The sequence below is a fragment of the Nyctereutes procyonoides genome, unplaced genomic scaffold (genome assembly GCF_905146905.1).
Source record: "Nyctereutes procyonoides isolate TBG_1078 unplaced genomic scaffold, NYPRO_anot_genome, whole genome shotgun sequence".
Taxonomy (NCBI): domain Eukaryota; kingdom Metazoa; phylum Chordata; class Mammalia; order Carnivora; family Canidae; genus Nyctereutes; species Nyctereutes procyonoides.
This window is the reverse complement of record NW_026575020.1, coordinates 59,886,364-59,911,741: the sequence shown is the minus strand read 5'-3', so window position 1 is coordinate 59,911,741 and position 25,378 is coordinate 59,886,364. Positions and strand designations below refer to the sequence as shown.

The 25,378-nt window shown below is 45.5% G+C and overlaps 1 protein-coding gene across 1 annotated transcript in view; it reads left to right on the top strand.

The window, feature by feature from the left end:
- Positions 1 to 25,378, top strand: part of NPLOC4 (NPL4 homolog, ubiquitin recognition factor) — a 65,512-nt gene that overhangs the window by 4,651 nt on the left and 35,483 nt on the right. The window contains exons 3-8 of the mRNA XM_055315597.1: positions 12,195 to 12,307; positions 16,922 to 17,098; positions 19,418 to 19,466; positions 20,231 to 20,325; positions 22,053 to 22,176; positions 23,453 to 23,632. Coding sequence (XP_055171572.1) covers positions 12,195 to 12,307; positions 16,922 to 17,098; positions 19,418 to 19,466; positions 20,231 to 20,325; positions 22,053 to 22,176; positions 23,453 to 23,632 — 738 coding nt within the window. The remainder of the gene's footprint in view (positions 1 to 12,194; positions 12,308 to 16,921; positions 17,099 to 19,417; positions 19,467 to 20,230; positions 20,326 to 22,052; positions 22,177 to 23,452; positions 23,633 to 25,378) is intronic.

The following is a 25,378-nucleotide window of genomic DNA, read 5'->3' as shown; positions in this document are numbered from 1 at the left end:
GCCAAAGGCAGATGCTTAACTGACTGAGTCACCCAGGTGTCCCAATCCCACTTTACTTTTAGAAAATTAGAGCCACAGGGTGCACCTTAAGTGGCCTATTCTTGGTCAGCTCAGGTCATGATCTTAGGATCCTGAAATTGAACCCTGAGTCGGGCTCCCTGCTTAGCAGGGAGTCTGCTTCTCTCCTTTTCCCCTCTTCTTATGTGTGTCCATTTCTCTCTCTCTAATAAATAAATCTTAAAGAAAGAAAGAGAACGAGAGCCACATATACAGATCTGGTGTGTGAGTACAGAATATAATATAAAAGAGCACAGCCAGACTTAAAAAGGGTAGTTTTTTAAGAGAGGAGGAGAGCCTCACTAAGGAGAGCGGCTTTTGCTTTATACTTCATACAAGAGGTCAGCAAACTATGGCTCATGGGATGACCTCCTATTCTTTTTTCCCTTGACATACAGATTGCATTTCCCTGACCACCTTTTCTTTTCTTTTTTTTGAAGATTTTGTTTCCTTAGCCATACATGCAGGGCGGGCAAGGGGCAGAGGGAGAGGGAGTGAGAGTCTTCTTAAGATGAGTGCAGAGCCAATGCTGGGGCTCAGTCTCATGACTCTGAGATCATGACTTGAGCTGAAACCAAGAGTTGGTTGCTTAACTGACTCAGTCATCCAGGTGCCCCTGTTTTTGTAAATAAAGTGTTATTGGAACACACTCACTGGTTTCTTTGTTGTCTGGTTGTTTCTGAGCTCCTACAACAGAGTTGAGTAGTTGTGACAGAGACTGTATGGCTTGAAAAATTTTGTCGACTTTTACTTTTTACTTTTTTTTTAAATGTAAAAAGTAAATGTACTTTTTACATTTACTTTTTACATTTTTTACATTTTACATTTTTTACATTTTACATTTTTTTATGTTGACTGTTGCAAACGGGTGTTACGTTTGTAATAATAAGTGTTGTTTCTCATTTTCGTAAGCATATAAAAGCTGTGGGGTTATAGATTGTTGGAGCCAGAGGGAATCCTAGGTGTTGTGGAGTCTAATCTTTTTATTTTCACAGTGGTGGAAACTGATGGCCTAGTGAGTAAAGAGATTTGCTGAGGATCACTAGGTTGTGATCTGTTAGTGAAGCCATAATACTCATTTGGGAAATTTGGTTCCTAAATGATAATTGCTGTCATAATTGCCATAGCACTGCTTGTGGGGCCATATTTATAAGAATAAAAGAAAAAAGAATTAGGTGCAATAGACACCAGAGAGGAGGGTCTCTGAATCTAAGAAATTTGTTATTTCCGGGATGCCTGTGTGTGGCTCAGTGGTTGAGCATCTGCCTTCGGCTCAGGGCATGATCCCAGAGTTCCGGGGTGGAGTCCTACATCAGGGAGCCTGCTTCTCCCTCTGCCTGTGTCACTGCCTCTCTCTCTCTCTCTCTCTCTCATGAGTAAATAAATAAAATCTTAAATTTTTTTTTTTTTTTTTTTTTTGTAATTTTCTGTTCTTTGCCCTTTGAGTAGCAACTGACACCAGCTTGCTCCTAGAGATGGTGCTAGGTATGGTACATGTTGGAATTCACCAGAGATCATCCGAGGCAGAAATTAAGCATTAAGTGGCTATTGCCTAGACAATTGTGTGGATAAACTCCAGGCCTAAGAGGTGCACGCAGTTCTATTGTTTTCTCTGAGCCTTTGTGGAAATTTCTTTTCTCTGGTAGGAAAATTTCTTAAATTTGTAGTAACCATGTAGGAATATGATTTTTTTTTTTTTTTTTTTTTAATGATAGTCACACACACACAGAGAGAGAGGCAGAGACACAGGCAGAGGGAGAAGCAGGCTCCACGCACCGGGAGCCCGACGTGGGACTCGATCCCAGGTCCCCAGGATTGCACCCTGGGCCAAAGGCAGGCACCAAACCGCTGTGCCACCCAGGGATCCCTATGATTTTGTTTTTATTTATTTATTTATTTATTTTTTATTTTTTATTTTATTTTATTTTAAATTTTTTTTTATGGTTTTGTTTTTAACTTAAGGCTTTTGTGCTTGATACCAAATGTAGAGTAGTCAAACAGGTTAAATTCAGAAGGTTTCAGAGAAACCTAAGAACATAACATTATAATTCTCACTTTTATATGCTTCAGTAGTATTCCTGAAATGCTTGGATTTCCCACTGAATGCGTCCTGGTTGCCTTGTACAGGGAGACACGGAATGAGAGCCAGTCACTGGGACGGTTGGGGTTGGGGGGTGTAGTTTAGTTTTGACCTCTTGGTCCCTACAGCCATCACCAGCACAGTAATTACTGCTTAGGAGAGATTTTCTTTGGAATACTCAAAAACAAACATGGTTTACTACTCTGAAATGTTTCCCCTCAAATGAAAATTCTTCTGATTATAAGGATAATATGCCTTAGTTATAAAAAGCTTAAACAATTCAGAAAAGTGTAAAGAAGCAAGTAAGAATCACTTGAAATTTTACTATTCCAAGGCAACTGTTAACATGGCATGTCTTTAGCACACGCACACTTACACACATGGACTTTTACCAGAATGGGATTGTGCTGTACTATTTATTGGTGTATTTCATCCAATCTATGACATTTTTGAGTTTAAGAAGAAACATTTATGTATCAAAGAAAAAAATGCTTTCACATTTGCTCTCCTTTGTCATTTAAATTTTATACTTACATAAAGTGCTTTTTCTTATTATTTTTTTTAATGCACATGCTTTTTTTTTAAACTTTTTTTTTAATTTTTATTTATTTATGACAGTCACACTGATAGAGAGAGAGAGGCAGAGACACAAGCAGAGGGAGAAGCAGGCTCATGCACCGGGAGCCCGATGTGGGACTCGATCCCAGGTCTCCAGGATTGCGCCCTGGGCCAAAGGCAGGCGCCAAACCGCTGCGCCACCCTAAGAAAGGGATCCCCTTTCTTATTTTTTTAAAGAATTTATTTATTTATTCATGAGAGACGCAGAGGGAGAAGCAGGCTCCCCATAGGGACCTGATGCAGGACTCAATCCCAGGACCCCGGAATCATGCATAAAGTGTTTTTTTAAAAAATATGTATTTATTTGAGAGAGAGAGAGAGGGAGAGAGCGAGCAAGAGCATGAGCAGGGGGAGGTGCAGAGGTAGAAGCAGACTCCCTTTGAGCAGGGAGCCTGACACAGGGCTCTATTTCAGGACCCATGACCTGAGCCGAAGGCAGATGCTTATCCCACTGAGGCACCCAGGTGCCCCACGTAAAGTGTTTTTTCAGACTTACTTGGAAATATTTTAATCACGTGTTATGCATCCATAAGAAGGAAAACTTGAGTGAAATTAATTAGGTACATCTTACTACAGTGTCACATTCAGAGTCTGGCCCTTTTGAACATTTTTTGATTCAGTTGTCGATGTCCACGTCTCCCTGTAAAGGGTCATCATTTGCACTGTCAGGAGATCAGGGCCAGCTGTCAACACCTGTTCTGTAGGTGCTTTGGGCTAGATTTCTCTCTTGTCTTATTAGGACTTGACAATCAAAAGTCCTGTCTTTTCCTTGATTGATCATTAAATGGCTTGTTTGACAGAAATGTTGAGGGATAACAGCTATTCAACCATACTACGTGGATGACGACAGGTTTACATGAGTCCAGGCAGTCACCTGTATGCCCTGCTGCCCCACAGGCAAGAATTATAACACATTGTTCCTAAGATGCATCCATTCCAAGGTTGTTACAAATTACATTATAGTATAATTTGTTACCTGTTTTTTTTTTTTCACTTGACAATAGGTTAAGTAATGGTTTTATGTCAATAAATATATTTATATCTTCTTAAAATTTGTGTTTAAAAATAACACTTAACAGGGGCACCTGGGTGGCTCAGTTTAGTGTCTGCCTTCAGCTCAGGCTGTGATCTCTAGTTCCTGGGATTGAGCCCCCCATAGGGCTTCCTGCTCAGCAGGGAGTCTGCTTCTCCCTTTCTCTCCCTTTTCCCCTCCCCACTGCTTGTTTTCTTTCTTTCTCTCAAAAAAATAAAATCTTTTTTTTTTTTTTTTACTTAAAAAAAAACATAAAATCTTAAAAAAAAATCACATAACAGTGGGGCTTGGGTCTCATTAGGTTAAGCATCTGATTCTTTTTTTTTTTAATTTTTTTTTAAATTTTTTATTTATTTATGATAGAGAGAGAGAGAGAGAGAGAGAGAGAGAGGCAGAGACACAGGCAGAGGGAGAAGCAGGCTCCATGCACCGGGAGCCCGACGTGGGATTCGATCCCGGGTCTCCAGGATCACGCCCCAGGCCAAAGGCAGGCACCAAACCGCTGTGCCACCCAGGGATCCCAAGCATCTGATTCTTGATTTTGGCTCAGGTCATGAGTCAGGCTCTGTGCTGGGTCTGGAGTCAGCTTTAGATTCTCTCCCTTTCCCTCAGCCGCCTCGCCCCACTGGATCACTTGCACTTTCCATGCTCTCTCTTTTTCAAAAAAATAAATAACACCTAAGAAGGGTGCCAGGCTAGGTGTCAGTAGTGTTTGTGACTCTTAATCTCAGGGTTGTGGGTACGAGCCCCATGTTAGGTATAGAAATTACTTAAAATCTTTAAGAAAAATGTGTAACATAAAATTTGTCATCTAACCCAATTTTTTTTTTTTTTAAGATTTATTTATTTATTCATGAAAGACACAGACTGCGAGAGAGAGAGAGGCAGAGACACAGGCAGAGGGAGAACCAGGCTCCATGCAGGGAGCCTGATGTGGAACTTGATGCCAGATCCCGGGATCGCAACGTGAGCCAAAGGCAGGCATCCAACTGCTGAGCCACCCAGGCATCCCATCTAACCCTATTTTTAAGTAATCTCTATTCCCACTGTGGGGCTTGAACTCAACAACCCTGAGATCGAGAGTTGCATGTTCCTCCAACTGAGCTAGCCAGGTGCCCCCCGTCTAAATCATTTTTAAGTGTACAGTTCAGTAGTGTTAAGTACGTTCATATTATGCAGTCATAACTACCATCTATTTCCAGAACTTTTTCGTCTTGCAGATCTGAAACTGTATGCATTAAACAACAGCTCCCCTTTTTTCCTGGGCCCCAGTCCTTGGTAACTACCGTCCTAATTTGTGTCTTTGTGAATGACCACTTCAGTATCTTATGAAGTGGATCCTACTCATCTTCAATAATTAGTAATTTGGCTGTGCATACGTGCATAAGTGGGTTTCCTGTTCCTCACAGACTTGTGTGCTGACCACTGTGAACATTGCTGGCTCCAGCTTGCTGTCCCTACATTTGATAGCCTTGACCCTGCTTTAACATGTGGCATTATGCCCTCTAAGGAATTCCTATTTGCAAGTATGAAGAGATGGGTGACATGGAGGATATCTCATAGAAATTTAGAGCTGCTGGTTCTTGGGAGACCATCTGATGCTGCTCATTCTGTGGCTTATCAGACCATAAGCCCTTCTCAGGCAGGTTCTTCGGCTGTCCTGCTCAGCAGTGCTCCTTCCTCAGCTCACTCTGTTGGGTTGCTGCTGTTGCTCCCCTGCTCAGGCTACTGAATGGCTCTGTCCCAGTTGACCTCAGCAGTCTGTGACCTTGTCTTTTTTCCTTATATGTGTATATATATATGTATATATATATTTTAAAGATTTTATGTATTCATTAGAGACACAGAGAGAGAGGCAGGCTCCATGCAGGGAGCCCGACACAGACTCTACCCCGGGTCTCCAGGATCATGCCCTGGGCTGAAGGCGGCGCTAAACCACTAAGCCACCAGGGCTGCCCCTTTCTCCTTATATTTAATTTATATTTTGTTTTGTTTGTTTTACCACCAAGTGAAGTACATACTAAGAAATGCCTGAAAAATGCCAAATGACTGATGGTGAAGCAAACACTTAGGTCAGGGAGGGCACTGCCCGTGCTCCAGAGTATGTTAGCTTCCCCACTGTCTTACCCCCTCCTGATGTGATGAGGATGGCTCCCCCCTTTTTCTGTGTTGTGCCTCCTCAGCGTGCATTCCTAAACCCTAAATTGTAGTTTTGCCTGTTTTGAACATGAATGGAATAATGCTGTGTATTCTTTTTTGTTACCTTCAATTATAAGTATTAATTTCACTCCAGACTCTGTTTCTGGTCTTTTTTTTTTTTTTTTTTTTTTTCCCCTTAAGACTGTTTATTCATGAGAGACACAGGCAGAGGGAGAAGCAGGCGCTCCATGCAGGGAACCCGACATGGGACTCGATCCCAGGTCTCTAGGATCATGCCCTGGGCTGAAGGCAGTGCTAAGCCCTGAGCCACCCAGGCTGCCCATGTTTCTGATCTTATTACAACAGTTATGCATAAAGTTTACCTCAGGTATGAGTATGACATTTTTAAGATTTTTAAAATCTATTTAATTATTTGAGAGGGAGCGTGTGAGCGTGGGGCTGGGGGAGGCAGAAGGAGATGGAGAGAACCTTTTTTTTTTTTTTTTTTTGAGATGGAGAGAACTATTTAATTATTTGAGAGGGAGCGTGTGAGCGTGGGGCTGGGGGAGGCAGAAGGAGATGGAGAGAACCTTTTTTTTTTTTTTTTTTTTTGAGATGGAGAGAATCATAAGTAGACTCTGGTAAGCATGAAGCTCGACTCAGGGCTCCATCTTCCAACCGTTACGTCATGACCTGAGCTGAAATGAAGAATTGGACGCTTAAGCAACTGTGCCACCTAGGTGCCCCCATTTTTAAGATTTTAATGATCTTACGAGACTGCTAATATATTTTTTTGAATGGTCAGTGTCCTTTAGATTTATGTTCTTTAAAGAACTCAAAAGTTCATAGAAGCAGTTATGTTCACAGGAGGAGCATAAAAAAAGTAATACATGTATTTCTGTATCTCAAAAGTGGGATTCGACTGGAAGTACTCGTGCTTGTTGTCATTTGAAAATGCATCTGGGGGCGCCTGGATGGCTCTTGGTTTGGCTCAGGTCATGATCTCAGGGTCGTGAGATGGAGCCCCGTGTTGGGCTCCGTGCTCAGCTTGGAGTCTGCTTGAGATTCTCTCTCTCCCTCTACCCCACCCCTCGTGTGCATACATGTGCATGTGCTCTCTTGGATAAATTTTTTTTTTAAAGGTTTTATTCATTTATTTGAGAAAGAGTAAGCAAGAAAGAGAGCACAAGTAGAGGGAGTGGCAGAGGCAGAAACAAAGCTCCCCATTGAGCAAGGAGCCTGATGTGAGATTCAATCCCAGGACACTGAGATTATGACTTGAGCTAAAGGCAGACACCCAACTGACTGAGCCGCCCAGGTGCCCCAATAAACAAATCTTAAACAAACAAACAGCTGTATCAGTCCTCATGGGAAGCATAAAACTCTGGTCATGTTGTCCCAGGAGACTTATAAAAGGGCTGGCCCGACAATAACCCCTGTCCCATTTTGGAAACTCCTTTTCATCCTGGGAATGTTGTGGTAGCTTTCATGAAGCTCACACTTCTGGTGATAGCTTTCTCATTTTTGGATATAGCTTGCAGGGCTTGGGGTACAGGAAAACACGATGTGTTTGCATAATAGCTGAAATGCCACAATTGGTTGGTTTCAGCTTCTATCTGAGCTATTTCAGAGAAAAAGACATTATTTTTAGTCTTTAACCTTAATTTTTTTTTGCAGTTGGGAATACAGATTTTGTGGTCTTAATTTGCTGATGCTTTATTAATGCCTATTTTAGTTTGGGAAAAAAAAAAGTATCAAATACTATAAGTTCATCTGCTATAAAATCTTATTTATTTTTATTTATTAAATTTTTTTTTAAAACATATTTTAAAAAAATTTAAAGAAATCTCTACACTCATTGTGGGGCCCGGACCCATGACCCCAAGATCAGGAGTTACAAACACATTCCACCAACTGAGCCAGCCAAGTGCCTCAAATGTGTGTTTTAAGGACAATTTTTTAATTTTTATTTTTACTTATTTATGATAGTCACACACACACACACAGAGAGAGAGAGAGAGAGAGAGAGGCAGAGACACAGGCAGAGGGAGAAGCAGGCTCCATGCACTGGGAGCCCGACATGGGATTCGATCCCGGGTCTCCAGGATCGCGCCCTGGGCCAAAGGCAGGCGCTAAACCGCTGCGCCACCCAGGGATCCTTACGGACCATTTTTTATTGTCTCTTTGAGAATTTCAGAATGACAAGGTGGAGTTACTTGTAATCCGTTCATTTAAATCAGTAGGAGGGACCCCTGGGTGGCTCAGTGGTTGTGTGTCTGCCTTTGGCTCAGGGCATGATCCCAGAATGCTGGGATTGGTCATACCTTGGGCTCCCTGCATGGAGCCTGCTTCTCCCTCTGCCTGTGTGTCTCTGCCTCTCTCTGTGTGTCTCTTGTGCATGGATACATAAAATCCTTTTTTATTTAAGATTGTATTTATTTATTCACGAGAGACACAGCTTTTTTTTTTTTTAAAGCAACTCTTTATTTCTCATAGTGAATAAATTGTGGGTTTTATCAATAATTCCATATTATTATTATCATTTTTAATAATTCTATATTAAAGGAGAAATCAACCATAGCTGAAAAGCAACAGGTAGAAGTAGGCGTAAATTGTATTTGGTTGACTCGGGGAAACACGCATCGCCTCTTTCCAATCTCATCCCTGACCTGTGTTGTCTCTCAGGATTCTCATGGCAGTTCCCCTTGCCCCCCCGCCCTTCATTTAATTTTTCTATTTACTTATTAATTACTTATTCAAGTATAGTTGACTGCAGGTTTTTTGTTTTTTGTTTTTTTTTTAAGATTTTATTTATTCATTCATGAGAGACAGAGAAAGAGAGAGGCAGAGACACAGGCAGAGGGAGAAGCAAGCTCCATGCAGGGAGCCCGACGTGGTTCTCGATCCTGTGTCTCCAATCACGCCCTGGGCGGAAGGCCGCCCCTGAACCACCTGGGCTGCCCCAATGCAGTTCTCCTTTAAAAACCAATCACAGGGGATCCCTGGGTGGCGCAGCGGTTTGGCGCCTGCCTTTGGCCCAGGGCGCGATCCTGGAGACCCGGGATCGAATCCCACGTCGGGCTCCCGGTGCATGGAGCCTGCTTCTCCCTCTGCCTGTGTCTCTGCCTTTCTCTCTTTCTCTGTGACTATCATAAATAAATAAAAAAAAAAAAAAACCAATCACAGGACCTTTAATGTGATAGTTTCAGGTTGTATGTAGTTCAGAGCTCTTGCTGTCCTGCTCTCTGCCTTATGTGTCCTTCCCGTGTTGTCTTTGGGTCTGATGTGATCTGGTGTCGCCTTCCTTGGCCTGCAGATTGAGCATCTCCTGGCATTTACTGAAGTGGAGGTTTGCTGGCGACACAGGCCTGGAAATGTTTTCAGTTTTGCCTTTGTATCCAAAGGGTATTTTTGCCCAATACAGAATTCTGAGTTGCCAGATTTTTATTCCCTCTCAGCACTTTGAAGGTGTCATTCCACTGTATTCTGGTCCCCATCAGTCTCTGGCTGTCAGCGCTTTGACTGTGAAGCATGCCCTGAGGGATTGGGTTTTTTATGTATCCTGCTGGGGGCTGCTGAACTTCCTGATTTGTTAGTCTGTGTTTGTCATCGCACTGGAGGTTTTCCACATTCGTTCTTCAAATACTTTTCAGTCCTAGCCTTATTTTTTTTCTTTAGGATCATTACATATTGTCCTAGGAATTCTTAAGGTTCTCTTCATTTTTCTTTCAAATCTCTGTCTTCAGATTGCAGGTTCTCGTCCTTTATCTTTTTCTGGTCGATGACTTTGCATTTCCTCTCTGCTGATAAGCCTGTCTGGTGTTCTCTATTTCAGTTCTTGTTTTTCTTTCTTTCTTCTTCTTTTTTAAATTTTTTTTTTAATTTTATTTATTTATTCTTGAGAGACACAGAGAGAGAGGCAGAGATACAGGCAGGGGGAGAAGCAGGCTCCATGCAGGGAGCCTGATGTGGGCTCCAGATTCCGGGGTTACGCCCTGAGCCAAAGGCAGACGCTCCACTGCTGAGCCACCCAGGTGCCCCTCAGTTATTGTTTTCTGTTGTAGAATTTCCCTTTGATTCTATTTTATTGTTTGTTTCTCTACCGAGACTCCCTGTCTCTTCATGTGTTTGCCTCTGACCCCTGAATGTTGAACAACCAACCACTTGGACTCCTCTCCTGGCCCCAGGCTCACGTGCTAATAACTGCCTGCTGGTGCCTTCCCCAGGGTGCGAGGCACCACCACCTACCCTCTTCTGTGCTTCCTTACAGCTGTGGCCTTCCCCTTGCTTCTCAAGCCAGAAGTCTAAATACCACACTGATGTCCCTCTTTGCCCTGCTCCACTCTGCCCCTCATCCCAGCCATTAGCAAGGGCTGTTTGTTGATAATAGCCAGGTGTGCTCCTCCTTCCACCTCTGCTGTTCTGGTTGGCTGAGACCATCTCCTCTAGGCTGGACAGCTGACTCCTGTCTCATCTTCCCACCTTCAGCTGAGTGTGTGGATGAGAAGGAAGCCTCGTGGCTTGACCACTCTCTGCCGTCAGCTCCTGTGGCTTCCAGGGCTCCTGGGCTGGAATGCAGACTCCCTAACCCTCGTGGTCCTGCATGCCGGCCCCGTCTAGCTCGCCGTTCTCCTCTCTTACAGTTTCCTGCCTGCCTGCTGGGCTCTGGCCTTATTGGCCTCTCTCTTCCCAACTTCTTCCTGCCTCTTGGCCTTTGTGCTTGCTCTCTTGACTGCGCTATTCTTTCTCAGCTGGATGAGTAGCAGCCTTAGTCTCCTCCTCAGAAGCTTTCTCTGTCCTGTCCAGAGTGGCCTCTCCCATGCTTCTCTGTTTCTTTCTTGCTTACAGCTGACTCGTGCCTGTGGTTCTCATCTGGTAGCTTTCTCTCCCCTACCTGATGCTGAGGTCCTGGGTGGAGGAATCTTGACTGTTTTTATTGACTGTTGTGTTCTGAGCACCCAGAGTGGATGTGGCACAGGGGACTGCTTACTGTTTGTGGAATGAGCAAGTGAGTGTTCTGAGCACCTGGTGTAGTGCCTGGCGCGGGTACTCGTTGTTGGAACTGACTTGGTGGCACCATTCTTCACTTCTGTTTTTCTTTTCTTAGGTTTCGAAGTTGGAATTGGGTTTTCACGGGACACCTGGGTGGCTCAGTGGTTGAGCGCCTGCCTTCAGCTCAGAGTGTAATCCTGGAGCTCCGGGATTGCGTCCTGCATTGGGCTCCCTGCATGGATCCTGCTTCTCCCTCTGCCTGTGTCTCTGCCTCTGTCTCTCTGTGTCTCATGAATAAATAAATAAAATCTTTTTTATTTTATTTTATTTTATATTTTAAGATTTATTTATTGATTTATGATAGACATAGAGACAGAGAGGTGCAGAGACAAAGGAGGAGGGAGAAGCAGGCTCCATGCCGGGAGCCCGATGTGGGACTCGATCCTGGGACTCCAGGATCACGCCCTGGGCCAAAGGCAGGCGCCAAACAGCTGAGCCACCCAGGGATCCCAATAAAATCTTTTTTATTTTTATTTATTTATTTTTATTTTTTTTTTAAATCTTTTTTAAAAAAGGAATTAGGTTTTTACAATTGATTTCAAAAGTAGAAATTAAACTTTCCACATATAGCTATAGCCGTGTCTTTTGCTTGCCTCAAACTCTTAAATGTGTCCTATAGTCTTACCATTATTTTTTTAAAGATTTTATTTATTTATTCATGAGAGACACACAGAGAGGCAGAGACACAGGTGGAGGGAGAAGCAGGCTCCTTGCAGGGAGCCTGATGAGAGACTCGATTCCGGGTCTCCAGGATCCTGAGCCAAAGGCCGGCGCCAAACCACTGAGCCACCCAGGGATCCCTTAGTCTTATCATTTACACAGAGCTTTGCTCCTCTTTGGACACTTTGCTCATTTTACTTGACGTCTATGTGGACAGTACACATTTTCTCACAGGAGAGCAAAATCACAAGAGAAATTTGGTTTCTGAGTAGTTGCTAAATTTAGTGAGTATTGTTCTAATATGTGACCAGAGTAGTGATACTCAATTTTTTTAAATTAATTATTTATTTATTTATGATAGTCACAGAGAGAGGGGGGGGGCAGAGACACAGGCAGAGGGAGAAGCAGGCTCCATGCACCGGGAGCCCGACGTGGGACTCGATCCCGGGTCTCCAGGATCGCGCCCTGGGCCAAAGGCAGGCGCCAAACCACTGCGCCACCCAGGGATCCCATCAAATATTTTTTTAAATCTCTGTTGTTTGGGTCTTGTCTTAGGTTGCAAAGGAGTTTGGCTTCCAAAATAATGGCTTCTCAGTTTACATCAATAGAAACAAGACTGGAGAGATAACAGCATCGTCCACCAAATCCCTCAGTCTGCTCAAAATCCAGTAAGTGCTATGGAGGGATGACAAGGGGAGGGGGAATAACCGTGGGGGTCTGCTGACTCCCCCCCCCGCCTGTTGATGCCACCGTGTTTCTTATGAGGTAGTCAGCAATCATAGTGTGCTGCTCCTCTTGTCTGAGCTGACCCACTCGCAGACTGTGACGTGTGTCACCGAGGAGAGAGTTATGGGTTCGGGGTGTGTGTGTAGCTGCACACTCAGCTCCCTCTGCATGGAGGGACCTTGAACGGGGCTCTGTGCCGTTCTGCCTTGGGACGGCTTGCTGGGTAGGAACGGCCATTTCCCACACTGTATTTCTTGGTGGTGTGACCCCCTTGAGCTCCTCTGAGGTGGTCAGTCATGTCAGTGGCATTTCTAAGACCTAAAGACCTTTTCCTGCAGCCGCTGCCTGGTTCTTGTAGCTTAGCTGGAGCCCGACCACATTGTTCGTTTGTGTGTGTTCTTGCTGCAAGGGTAGACCTGAGCGATTGTGACATAGACAGTATTGCCTGCAAAGCCGAGAGTATTTGCCATTTGGCTCTTTACAGAAGTTTGCGGTCTCTTGTCCAACCTGTCTGGACACACCTGCTCTCGTATCAGTGATTTTAGCCCTTAGTAGCGTAGCACTCCTAGAGTAGGAGTGCTCGGAGCACTCCTGTCTGGACTGCAGAGCGCGGGACTGCTGTGGCCACTGCTGGGTGATTGGGTGGGGCTTTGCTGGCAGTTGGCCATATGTCTGTTTACCAGTCAGAATATTAGGATATTTTGACAATTTGTATGATCATTTTTAGTTTCACAGATTAGTACATCGAGGAAAAAAAAATGCAATTATAGCATTCATCCATTTGTTCCTCAGCAAGTATTTGTTGGGCACCTGTCACTCGCCTGTCCCTGTAATTACCTAAAGCTTTTCATTGTCATTGATGTCGTTTACACCCCGCATAGTGAGGTAGCTTGTAAAGATTTTTGGCATCTTGAGAATCATTTCTCGTGAACGTTACGTGGTTTGTGTCCCTGCTCCACCAGTCAGTGGTGCTGAGCGTGGGGAAGTCACTTCACCTTAGGGGGCCCCACCACCCTTGTCTGCAAGCAGGTAGCAGTGCCGCTTTCACAAGGTTGCAGGGCGCCTGCACATGGCAAGCATGTGGAAGATGATAGCTCTGTGCTTTGGAACTGTTTTGATAGCAGATATAAGCAGAGGAGGCTATAGACACCTTTGAGAAAAAGCCATGAGGCTGTAATGTGGCCATACTAGTGCTGTCCCAGCGGGGTGGGACCCCAGAGGGGTGAGACAGCTCAGCCATCCCACGGAAGGAGGGCACTTAGAGGGGATGTCTTTCTGAGTTACCCTTGAGAGTATCTTTCCAATGAGAGTCATAATACTTACTGACCAGCTTGGGTCTAAACCTGAGGGAGATGGCTGTCTTCCCTGAAGCCTGTCTGTGGGAGGGAGTGATTTCTCGTCCTTGAGCTTGATGTCGGTTTCTCTCCACTGCTTCTGGCTTCTGTGATTGCAGTTCAGTCTGCTGTATTCTGTTTGCATGCAGGTGATGTTTTTCCCCCTCTGGCTGCTTTTAGGTTCTTCTGTTTCTGTTGGGATCCTACAGATTGTGTCTGGTGCATCCAGGTGTAGATTCCTGGTTTGTTTAATCCTACCTGATGGATGTTGTGTTTCCTGTACCTGGAGATCAGGTCTGCAAAATTTGTGGCCATTATCTCTTTAAATATCACTTCTCTCTGGATGCCCAGGTGGCTCAGCGGTCGAGCATCTGCCTTTGGCTCAGGGTGTGATCCCAGGATCCAACACCAAGTCCCCCATGGGGCTTCCGCAGGGAGCCTGCTTCTCCCTCTGCCTGTGTCTCTGCCTCTTTCATGAATAAGTAAATAAATAAATCTTTAAAAAAAAATAAATCACTTCTCTCCAATTGGCTTTATTTTTTAAGTGATTGTATTTTTTGCTTTTAAAATATATGATTTGATTTCAAACCTAGCTATTCGCTCCAGGTACTCATGGGGGCTGCGATGCTCTCACACTGCCCCCTGGCTTTCGCTGAGGACCACTGGGCTCCTCTGGGGCTCAGCCTCGACCTGTCACAAGCATAATGCTTCCCTCTTGGGTCTCAGGGTATCCGTGGTCTGTCTCCCCCAGGAGGAATCAGGGCGGCACTGTTGTCAGAGCTGTCTGTGGGTTGTTTGGCTTGGCTATACGAAGGGTATTTGGGAAGATTTACCCAATCTGTGACCACTGCCACTCGCTTCCCAGAAGCCCCTGTCGCTTTCGGCAGCCTCTCGTTGCTTGTGCTCTTTCTGTTGAACATTCTGGAGACCTTATGTTCCATGTCTTGCAGTTCCAAATCTGAAGTCCTTGGCTGTTTAATTCTGTTATTGTTGTGTCTGCTCACTCTTGTGCGTGGTGCTTGGTTCTCTTATACATCCCGTGACCCCTTTTTGAGAGCTCATAATTGATGAGAGCTCATAATTGGTCATGGGGAGTCTCTGAGGGCTGTAGGCCAGTGACTTTTCTGCCAGGACTTGCACTTGCTTCTGTTGGCACAAGGGGGCACTGTGGCCCTGGCACTCCCTCCAGTCAATTTCTGTCTTTGGGCTTCCTGAGCCAAGCAGCATCCCTAAGTCCACCCCGAATGCATGGCAGAGCAGGCCTGTGGTTACAGACTCTCAGAGGGGACTGGTTTCCCTACTGCGTAGAGGGTGCAGGAAGACAAGATTCCTCCTTGGTTCCTATTTTCAGCTGGTAATTCTTCCCAGCTGTTGAGACATCAGGCTTTATGTGGTGTTTGAGGCTCAGCATCCTGCTTTGGGATGGCAGCCTCATGGACTTGCATCCTATTGCCCGGAGAACAAGTGTGTAAGCCAAGCTCAGGGGTCCTTTAGGATAATGTCGTATTGCCATTCCTGTTGGGGTACTGTGGGCTCTTTGGGGCCACGAGGAGTTCCTTACTTAGGTTAGAGCTCCGTGGTACATTTTATTTTATTTTATTTTTAAATTAATTAATTAATTAATTAATTAATTTATTTATTTATGATAGTCACAGAGAGAGAGAGAGAGAGAGGCAGAGACATAGGCAGAGGGAGAAGCAGGCTCCATGCACCGGGAGCCCGATATGGGATTCGATCCCGGGTCTCCAGGATTGCGCCCTGAGCCAAAGGCAGGCGCCAAACCACTGCGCCACCCAGGGATCCCTCCGTGGTACATTTTAGAGCGAATCTGTTAAAACTGATGGAGGAGCTGAGCCAAGGGTTCTATAGCTCGAGGGTGTTTAGGAATATCTGGTCTGTTGCTAGAAACAAGTCTCTAGTTACAGTTAGGCAATTTTATCACCCCTTAATTATGGAGGGGGGAAGAGAGAACAGACCTATGGAAGAGCAGCAGCCATGCTTCTTAGTGTCCTGTGTCTTTGGTGTTTGCTCTCAAGGCCTGCTGCCTGTCCTCTTTCAGTTTGTTAGGTTAGGGCTGCGGCAGGCTACTTCTTCACACTTCCATTTGCATATTGTTGGCGGCAGCTATTTACCGAATGGTAGTGCTGCAGCTTTTCCTTCAAGACTGGGGTTGATTTTAGTGTTGCAGACCCTGTGTGTGCAGCCCACGCCGCTTCTGTCCAGCGCTTGTAAGTGGGAGCGTCTCACACCTCGGGTCTCATTGGTCTGGCTGTGCTAACCAGGTCCTGCAGTGAGTCAGCAGTGTGAGTGAGAAAAGAGAGAGCATGACTTATGTGGAAATGGTAGAAAATCAAACACTGCTGCTTGAACTGTGAATTGTGCGGCCTGTTTGGAAAGCAGTGCATCAGTGACTTCACAAATAAAACCCTCTGTCTGTAGTAGGGTCACTCCTGGAAGTGTGCCCTGTAGAAGTAAAACCACACAGTTGCCCGTCTTTGGGCCTTTCCTCAGGTGCAGTTCTTGGTGGTAGAAACCTGATGGTCAAGCACGTGCCTGTCAGTGTGGGGGTGCTGGCAACTGTGATGAGTCGGGCTGGCTGCAGAGCACTATGCTGCCATTAGAAGCAGTGCTTAGACACAGACCCCATGTTTGGAGGGATCTGGGGTGAGGTATGATTGAATGAGAAAAACAAATGCAAAACATATGTCTTTGGTAATTTCATTTTTGTCAGGCAGCGTCATACATGTCTGCGTGCACGTGTGTGGGGGTGGGAGTGCAGAGAAAGAAGCGGAAGGCTGTGTAGTAGGTAGATGAAGTGTCGGGGTGCTAAGTAGTAGACGGTAGGGAATGAACAAGGAAAAGTGGGAGCTAAGCCCAGAATGAGAAGCAGGGAGAACCCTGCTTCAGGCCAAGTGTGTATGTTGTGGCCGTATCTCATCTGTGTGGAATCCAACGGGCATATGGAAGTTTTACAATTGTAAAAGAAAGTGAGTCGCGGTTACAGAGAATCCACTGAGACCTTTCGAATGCTAGGGAGCGTAGGAGACATGCAGAGGGAGAATTCTGGTCTCTTAAAATTAGAAGCCTCGTTATTCAGCTTTTAGGGAAGTTGGTGTTTGCCTCTTGGATGTCAGAGACTCTCACATGTGAGCAGCTCTTCTGTGCAGCCAAGGTTGTGGGAGGAAGGAAGGCAGGCCCTGCCCTGTGTTTGTTGTCTGACAGGCATGGAGATCTGCTGTTCCTGTTTCCCTCGAGCCTTGCTGGACCCTCCTCAGAAATGGAGACGTCGGCCCCCCCGGGGCTGAAGGCCTGCGGCGCTCCCAACGTGGTGGAGGATGAGATCGACCAGTACCTCAGCAAGCAGGACGGCAAGATTTATAGAAGCCGCGACCCACAGCTGTGAGTGTGTGGGGTTCCAGTCCCACTTGTGCTGACTTGAGTGGTGCAGGAAGTGAGATGATTGTAACGTGCCCTTTTTTGAGTATCTACTGAAGAAACACAAGTTTTGAGTTTGACCATCTATTTTCAGATAAAATTTCACTTCAAGTTATTTTGTAGGCTTTTTCTTGTGTGAATCTCAGAGTATATTCCACATGTACTTGAAAAGTTTCCAAGTGTTTGGAGCTAAGAGATTTGAGAGGAGGGATGGAACTGAAACCAAGTGTTGAGTGCAGTGCGCTCCTGAGGTGCTCCTGCCGTGTAGCACGTCAGGCCTGTGCGGCCATGTCAGGGCGAGAGCAGGGAAGTGGGGAAGGGGTGGTCTTGCCCACAAACCAGCGCAGGTGCTCGTTCAGGTCATCTTGCTGGGTTCAGTCGAGAAATGTCAGCGCCATATACATGTTCTTCCCATTCTTTTCACTGGTGCGTCATGCACTGAGCACGCTGCTCCCTTGAATAGTTACTGTTCATCTAGGGTTAATGAAACAATTACACTGGGTATGTTTTTGTATTTCTGATTTTTTGCAGTTCTTTTTACTTTAAAAAATTTTTTGAATTTTTTAAAGACTTATTTATTGATCTTAGAACATGTGGAGGGAGGAGGAGCAGAGGGAGAGAGAATCTCAAGCAGAGGGCAGCCCTGGTGGCTCAGCAGTTCAGCGCCGCCTTCAGTCCACGGCGTGATCCTGGAGACTCGGGATCGAGTTCCACGTCGGGCTCCCTGCCTGGAGCCTGCTTCTCCCTCTGCCTGTGTCTCTGCCCCCCCCCCCCCGTCTCTCATGAATAAATAAATAAAATCTTAAAAACAAAAAAGAATCTCAAGCAGATTCCTCACTGAGTGCAGAGCCGGATGCAGGCCTTGATCCCACGACCCTGAGATCATGACCTGAGCCAAAATCAAGAGTTGGACGCTTAACTGACTGAGCCACCCAGGCGCACCGGCAGTTCTTTTTAAAGAAACCGGTTAGATACACTTGAGTTTACATCAGTGATATGAAATTATCTGAGCGAAGGTTTTTTGTCTCTGCACTAGAGCCTTCTATAACTGCCTCACTCCATAAACATGATGGGGTGCTGACATTGAGATATTGGGACTCTAAGTGCCGCATTAGCAACTTGTATGTCTTAGATTGAAGAGCCCCAAATGGTGCTCTGTTGCAGTTGGCATGGAGCCACTTCACAGCCATCGCCATCAGCCCGTATGCCCCTTTCTTTTGCATTTCCTCCCAGGGAACCCATGCTAGCTCCCCCCACGATCTGTGTCTTCGAGGCTTCATTAGGAATCTTTTAGAGGGTGCTTGTGCATGTGTGCGTGTGTTCTGGCCTGCCAGCTGTAAGAGCCTCCCTGTTAGGAGACACAGACCTCTACTCTGAAGTGTGGAATGCACATGCGTCCAGGAGTTGTGACCCCACTTAGCAAAGGATGCAGTTGAGCCCAGAGGGACCACCACTTGGGTTTCCCACCAGCCATCACCGCCCTCCTTACCTGAGCACATTATGCTGTCACGTATGTGTGGAGCTTTTAGGGCTTTAGTCTTTCTTAGTGACAGAAATCACTAAAACCCATAGAGCCAGGCATCTTCGTGCTTTTCCTAAATGTGCACAAAATGAGTATTTCCCAAACTGGACTTCTGTCCCGCTGGGAAGTTTTTTTTGCCATATCCCATCCCAACATTCTTAGTGTTTACTTAACATCTATTAAAATCAATTTTAAGTCCATTCACTTTATTTAGTGTCATTTTCAGCAGTTAATATCTACACAGTCACAAGTGAGATGTGCTGGGCAGTTTTTTTCTAACACAAATAAAAATAAATACTAAGTTATTGAAATAAAAAATGCTTGGGCAGCCCAGCAGCTCAGCGGTTCAGCCCAGGGCCTTATCCTGGAGTTCTGGGATCAAGTCCCATGTCAGGCTCCCTGCATGGAGCCTGCTTCTCCCTCTGTCTGTGTCTCTGCCTCTCTCTCTCTTTCTCTCTGTCTCTGTCTTTCATGAATAAATAAATAAAATCTTAAAAAGAAAAAACTCAAGTACCATGTTATGTGAAAATAATTCCACACGGGATGCCTGACTGGCTCAGTCAGTAGAGCGCACGACTCTTTATTTAGGCTTGTGAGGTTAAGCCCCACATTGGGTGTAGAGTTTACTAAAAAATAAATAAAAATAAAGCAATGGACACAGGTAGGGAAATACTCTGTTTAAATGTCAAAAATGTGAGGTGGCAGTCACAGGAAAGCAGGCATACTAATTAAACTGTGTTTCTCTTGCCCTGTGCTCTTAGGTGCCGACACGGGCCTCTGGGGAAATGTGTCCACTGTGTCCCACTAGAGGTGAGAGTCTGTGCAAGCGTAAGGCCTGGGCTGGTGGGAGGGGCCGCTTCCCAGAGCCTGTCAGTACTTTCCTTGCGTCCCGGCGCTAGGTCGGAGTGGGGAAAAGATCTTAGCTGTTTGTTGCCCTGGCCTCATGGTCCCACTAATGCGAGCGGCTTGAAGAGCACGAGCCTTTATTTATGGGAGTGACCTTCTGGGTGGATGATGAATGGCTGAAGCGTTTGTTTTGCTGTGATGGAGGGGCAGCACTTACCGTGGGCTCCCTGGACAATCCTTTTGAAACCTGACACAAAGCTGGGGCTGGCGGTTTCCTTGCTCGTCATTGTTTTGATTTACTTTTCCCTGAGTGTCACATCCTCCTGCTGATTCGTCCTGGTGAGATTGAGAGTTACCATAATAATGCTGACTGGTAACTGGTTAATGCTGAATTTACAGCAGCAAGGCCAACCTGATTTTCTTCATGAGCCTCCTCTTCATCTCGTGGGCTTTTTTTTTTTTTTAATTTTCCTAATATTTACTTGACCTAGAGCATTTTGTATTTAATAGAGATTCATTTTAATCTTGGAATGATAACTGGTACACAAAGAAACCTTTGGTTCTGACCTAGAATGATGAGTGAGAACCAGGTGCCCGACCTCTCTCATTGCCCTCCCTGGGTCCTGGCTTGGTCTCTCCCCGCGTGCAGCGGAAGCTCGGCTGCCCACCCTCTGTGCCTCGAGACGCCAGCAGGTGCGTGAGCGTACTGACTGTGTGTGTTTTGGCAGCCGTTTGACGAGGACTACCTGAACCATCTCGAACCTCCTGTGAAGCACATGTCCTTCCACGCCTACATCCGAAAGCTGACCGGGGGGGCCGACAAGTAAGCAACCTGAGCGCAGTTAGGCTGTACCAATGTGGCTTGGGCGTGCACAAGTTCTTTTTGTCTATCTGGCAGGTGTGCTTAAAGCCTGTGAGCACAGGAATGAGAACAGCAAAGATCGGGGTCTGGGCACAGAGCGTTTGAGTTCGTGACTTTTTCCCTGATTCTAGAAAAGAAACAGACGAGTGGAGCCTCTGACACCCTGTCATAGTCGACATGCTCAGAGTGTGGGGCAGATGCCATGTTGGCAGCAGCCGCCGTGGAGGCCCCTGGGGAACATCCCCAGACTTCTGCAGGTGTGCAGTGCTCTGGCAACTTAGTTGTATGTGAAGGTGGATGAGATGTGGTGTGATGGTGGCCAGAACTCATCCTCTGCTTTTTTGGAAAGACCACACCACTCCATGGTTCTCTCGGCTCAGTTATTCCACGGCCCCCATCAGCCTTTTGCCCTGGAGCCTGCCTCTTTATCAGCTTGACTTCATGGCCGTCACAGGAGCTGAAGCAATGGTGCCGTCCATGGGTGGGCCTCATGGTGCCTCAACAGGTACTGTTTGCAGGCTTGGCCACGTGCGCAGTGGGGCGACCATCTCGCACCTCCCTGGGTGCAGGCTGTGACAATGGCTGGAGAAGGGCTAAGAACATTTTTTTTATAAACCATGTCAAGTACTTCCCTGTGTGACCCCTTTCTGTTGACTCTATGACTATATGTGCACCTTTCCAGAAAATAACGGACTTGATACCATGATTTTATAATTCCCATCAATGCAGCAGGAGGAGCTGGTGGCTGAACCCAAGTCAGCAACATTTTGTGAAGAATGTCATGTTGGCCTGATTTTAGTTTTTCTCTTGACAACCTGCTGACACCCTAAAATGGCTTTTTTAAAAAGTTAGATCACGGGAAACAAATCTTACCAGAAACCCATCCTTGCCTGTCAGTGGGGTAAGCCGTGGGACTTTCTGGATGAGGGAATGAGTAGCGATTCATTGTGCTGAAATCCGTCAGCCTTTCACCAGTCTGGGTCCAGGCCATGGTCCGTGCCCCATGGGGCACATTGGCAGTTCTCGCTAACATGCAGACTGGTAGCAGTCACTGCTTCTCAGGGGCCCGCGGGCCAGCGTCCTATCAGCCTGTGAAGACAAGATTGAGTTACTGGACCACTGAGTGAATGCGGAAGTGGCAGAGGGTGAGGGCATGTGTACACCCTCACCCTATGTCAGGGTGGGGCCCTGGGTGCCTCACTGAGGGTTTGTATTTCAGCTATAAGCTGGGGTACCCACATGAGGTGATTCAGAGGTTTTTTTGTTTTTGTTTTTTTTTTTTTTTTTTTTACAAATATGTCAGTGCTGGACTCATGATGTAGAGGTTGCTAATGAGTTAATGAAACTTAAAAACAAGCTTGGTTTCCTCTCAGTGGCACAGGGCAGTCACTAGGTATTTAATAGCGTTCTTGAAAATTTTCATGGGTGTTAGTGACAGACATTGAAAACAGACTTTTTATAGGGAAATAAATAGTCATGCATTTCTGCATAGCCTCCATGTACAGGCCAAAGCCGGAAGTCCACGATGGCAATTTTTAGCACATTTTCCCAGCTGCTGCTTGCCATGTGCTTAGCTTCTTAGAACTCTGTTCTGGAGGTGTAAGATGTTTGACATGTGATTTCCAGTCTCCTGCTAAACTTTTCACCGTTGGAATGTTTAACTAATTAAGTTCCCTCTTCTTATTCAGGGGGAAATTTGTTGCCCTGGAGAACATCAGTTGCAAGATTAAATCAGGGTGCGAGGGACACCTTCCGTGGCCTAACGGCATCTGTACTAAGTGCCAGCCAAGTGCCATCACGCTGAACAGACAGGTGAGATGCTCACTGTGTCCATCTAGGCAATGGAAAGCAGATCTGTATTCATGGCTCAGAAATAAAAATTTCCAGAAAAGGTCTTCCTTGGAGGGAGGATTGCACTACATGTGGCTAGTCTAAGTGCACTTCTGAGTCATACGCTGGACACGTTATTGCTGAGATCTCTATCTGTTGTAGGCATGGAGGAGAGGGAGTCTTGTTTTCTCTTCTGTTGGCTTGCATGGAGGCAGAACTTTCTTGGTGACTGTTTAAGTTGCTTCATGGTTGCGACTTTGCTCTCTAAGAAACCATGACAGGACGCCTGGGTGGCTCAGTGGTTAAGCGTCTGCCTTCAGCTCACGGTATGATCCTGGAGTCCCAGGATCGGGTCCCCATTGGGCTCCCTGCATGGAGCCTGCTTCTCCCTCTGCCTGTGTCTCTGCCTCTCTCTCTCTTTCTCTCTCTCTCTCTCTCTCTCTCATGAATAAATAAAGTCTTAAAAAAAACCAAAAACATGACTCTGGAAGCTGGTAACTGAACTGTCCCGGAGCCCCCTCAGAGCACCTGTCTGGGGTCAGGTAAAGAAGAAAGCTGGGCTCTGAAATGAGGAAGAGACCAGTCTTCTGGCCTCTTCCCCTCTGGTTCCCGTGTCCTTGAGGATCGCTCACCTCGCCTTCTCTGCCTTGCTGGCCAATGTTTTACTCCATAGAGAGCTCTCCAGAACCTTTGTGATTGTTCGGAAACTGCTTCCTTTCTCTTCTTCCTGGCGCGTGCTCTCTTTCTCTTTTTGAAAACTAATTTTAGTACTAGAGATAGTGAAAACCTGAATTTTTGGTGAAATCCCTGTAAGCTTAATTTGAATTAATTTATTGAGGAATCCCACCCCTCCCCTCCCCTCCCTCTAGAATCTGAAATGGTCTTAAGGGCAGAGCACATTCTTAAAACGTGCGTATGTGTGCGTGTGCATGTGTAAAGAGTTAAATAGAGATTTATAAGCGGCTTTTTTTTTTTTTTAGATTTTATTTATTTATTCATGAGAGGCAGAGACATAGGCAGAGAGAGAAGGAGGCTCCCTGCAGGGCATGAGGTTTCCCCCCGCCCCATGTGGAACTCAGTTCTGGGTTCCCAGGATCATGCCCTGAGGCCAAGGCAGATGCTCAACCACTGACCCTCCCAGGTGTCCCTTATGAATGGCTTAAACTGGAAAAATTATTTATTTATTTGTTATTTATTTATTCATTCATTCATTCATTTCTGACAGAGTATATTCATTAGCCCGTTGTTTGCTCTACAGAAATACAGACATGTGGACAATATCATGTTCGAGAATCACACGGTTGCCGATCGCTTCCTTGACTTCTGGAGGAAGACAGGGAACCAGCATTTTGGGTATTTATATGGACGGTATACAGAGCACAAAGACATTCCTCTTGGCATCAGGGCCGAAGTAGCTGCCATTTATGAGCCGCCTCAGGTAGGTGAGCATAGGCTTCACGGTTCATGGGCCTTCATGTTGCCTGGCTCTGAAGGCTGTGCAGGCTCTTATTAAAGACTTCATTTCACTTCTCTGCCCTGTCACTGTCAACACACACACAAACAGTGTTTATTTTCTAAATTCTGGGAGGGTAAACTTATGGCCCCTAAATATATCAGTGTGCATTTCCAGAGTATAAGGTCATTGACTTCAGGGTAATAAGGACTCTTTTTAATGTCAGTAAGTTGAAAATCGTTGGAATTTTTTTTTTTTTAAGATTTTATTTATTTTATTCATGAGAGACACAGAGAGGCAGAGATGCAGAGGGAGAAAGCAGGCTTGTTGGAATATTTTAATCTATTGCCTGTGTTCTACTTTTGTTGATTGCCCCAAAGTGCCACAATGCCTGCTTCTTCATTCTTGACTGTATCTCCTTTGCCTGTGCCTGTGGTCAGCTGGCCTAGAAATGGTGGCATGGGAGGATCGTGGGATGACTCATGTCCTTTTTTTTTAAAATTTTTTTATTTATTTATGAAAGACAGAGAGAGGCAGAGACACAGGCAGAGGGAGAAAGAAGCAGGTTCCATGCAGGGAGCCTGACGTGGGACTTGATCCTGGGACTCTAAGATCACGCCCTAGGCCGAAGGCAGGCGCTAAACCGCTGAGCCACCCAGGGATCCCCTTGTGTCCTTTATCCCATGCCACACACACAAGTGTCTTAGAACAATAGTCTCAAAATTACCACCAGTATAAGACTGAAAACCATTTAAGGGTTTTTTTGGCGGAAGGAGGAGGATCCTTAGAGTGTGTCTCATGAGGGACAAGCAATCAATTACTGTGTTTTATTTTAATTTTCATTATTTTTTTTGAAGATTTTATTTATTTATTCATGAGAGAAACAGAGTGGCAGAGGGAGAAGCAAGCTCCCTGTGGGGAGCCCAGTATAGGACTCGATCCAGGACTGTGGGATCTCGCCCTGAGCCAAAGCAGACGCTCAACCACTGAGCCACCGGGCATCCCTAGTTATTGTGTTTTAAAGTCATTTGGAAGGTCCTCTCTGTAAGACTATGCCACCAACTAGTTAACACATTTATGTTCATTTATTTTATTTTCAGTAGTTAGGGATTAGTGTTTCATATACACATTTGTTGTATAGCTATATGGAGTATTTATATAGTACGTTTCATTACATATATACTTATTTCAAACGTGGAAACATTGAATTTTCGTCAGTGATATACGTGGTGAAGTGCTCGGGAGGGGTGCTTGTGTGTGCAGTTTACTGTGATGTACAGCAGAGTCCTACAACTAAGATGGCTTGGGGGTGATTAGAGGGATGGGTACAGTAGAGTAAGCGTTAGTGGCCCAATCTAGATAGCTGATACGTGAGTCCTCACTGTGAAATTCTTTGAACTTTGATGTATGTTTGAAATTTGTAGTTAAAATGTTGGAGAAGAAAAAATTTTACTCATTTCCAAAGTCGGATCTACAAACAAGGTATCCCCTTCATCCTCTCCCTTTCTTTCCAGAATGTTTGGTTTAGACTTCTAAATTTTAAGTTTAAAAATATAAGCAAATATGTAGAATATTTATACCACTGTCCTCTCTTTACACGTATGTCATACCAGACTCACCTTTGTCACCTTGCTCTGTGTTCGGTAAATCAGTCCATGATCAGCTGACTTCTTAAATAAGCCAAGGTCTGAAACTGCACACCCTGTGGCTACTACTAGCTGGTGTGCAGGC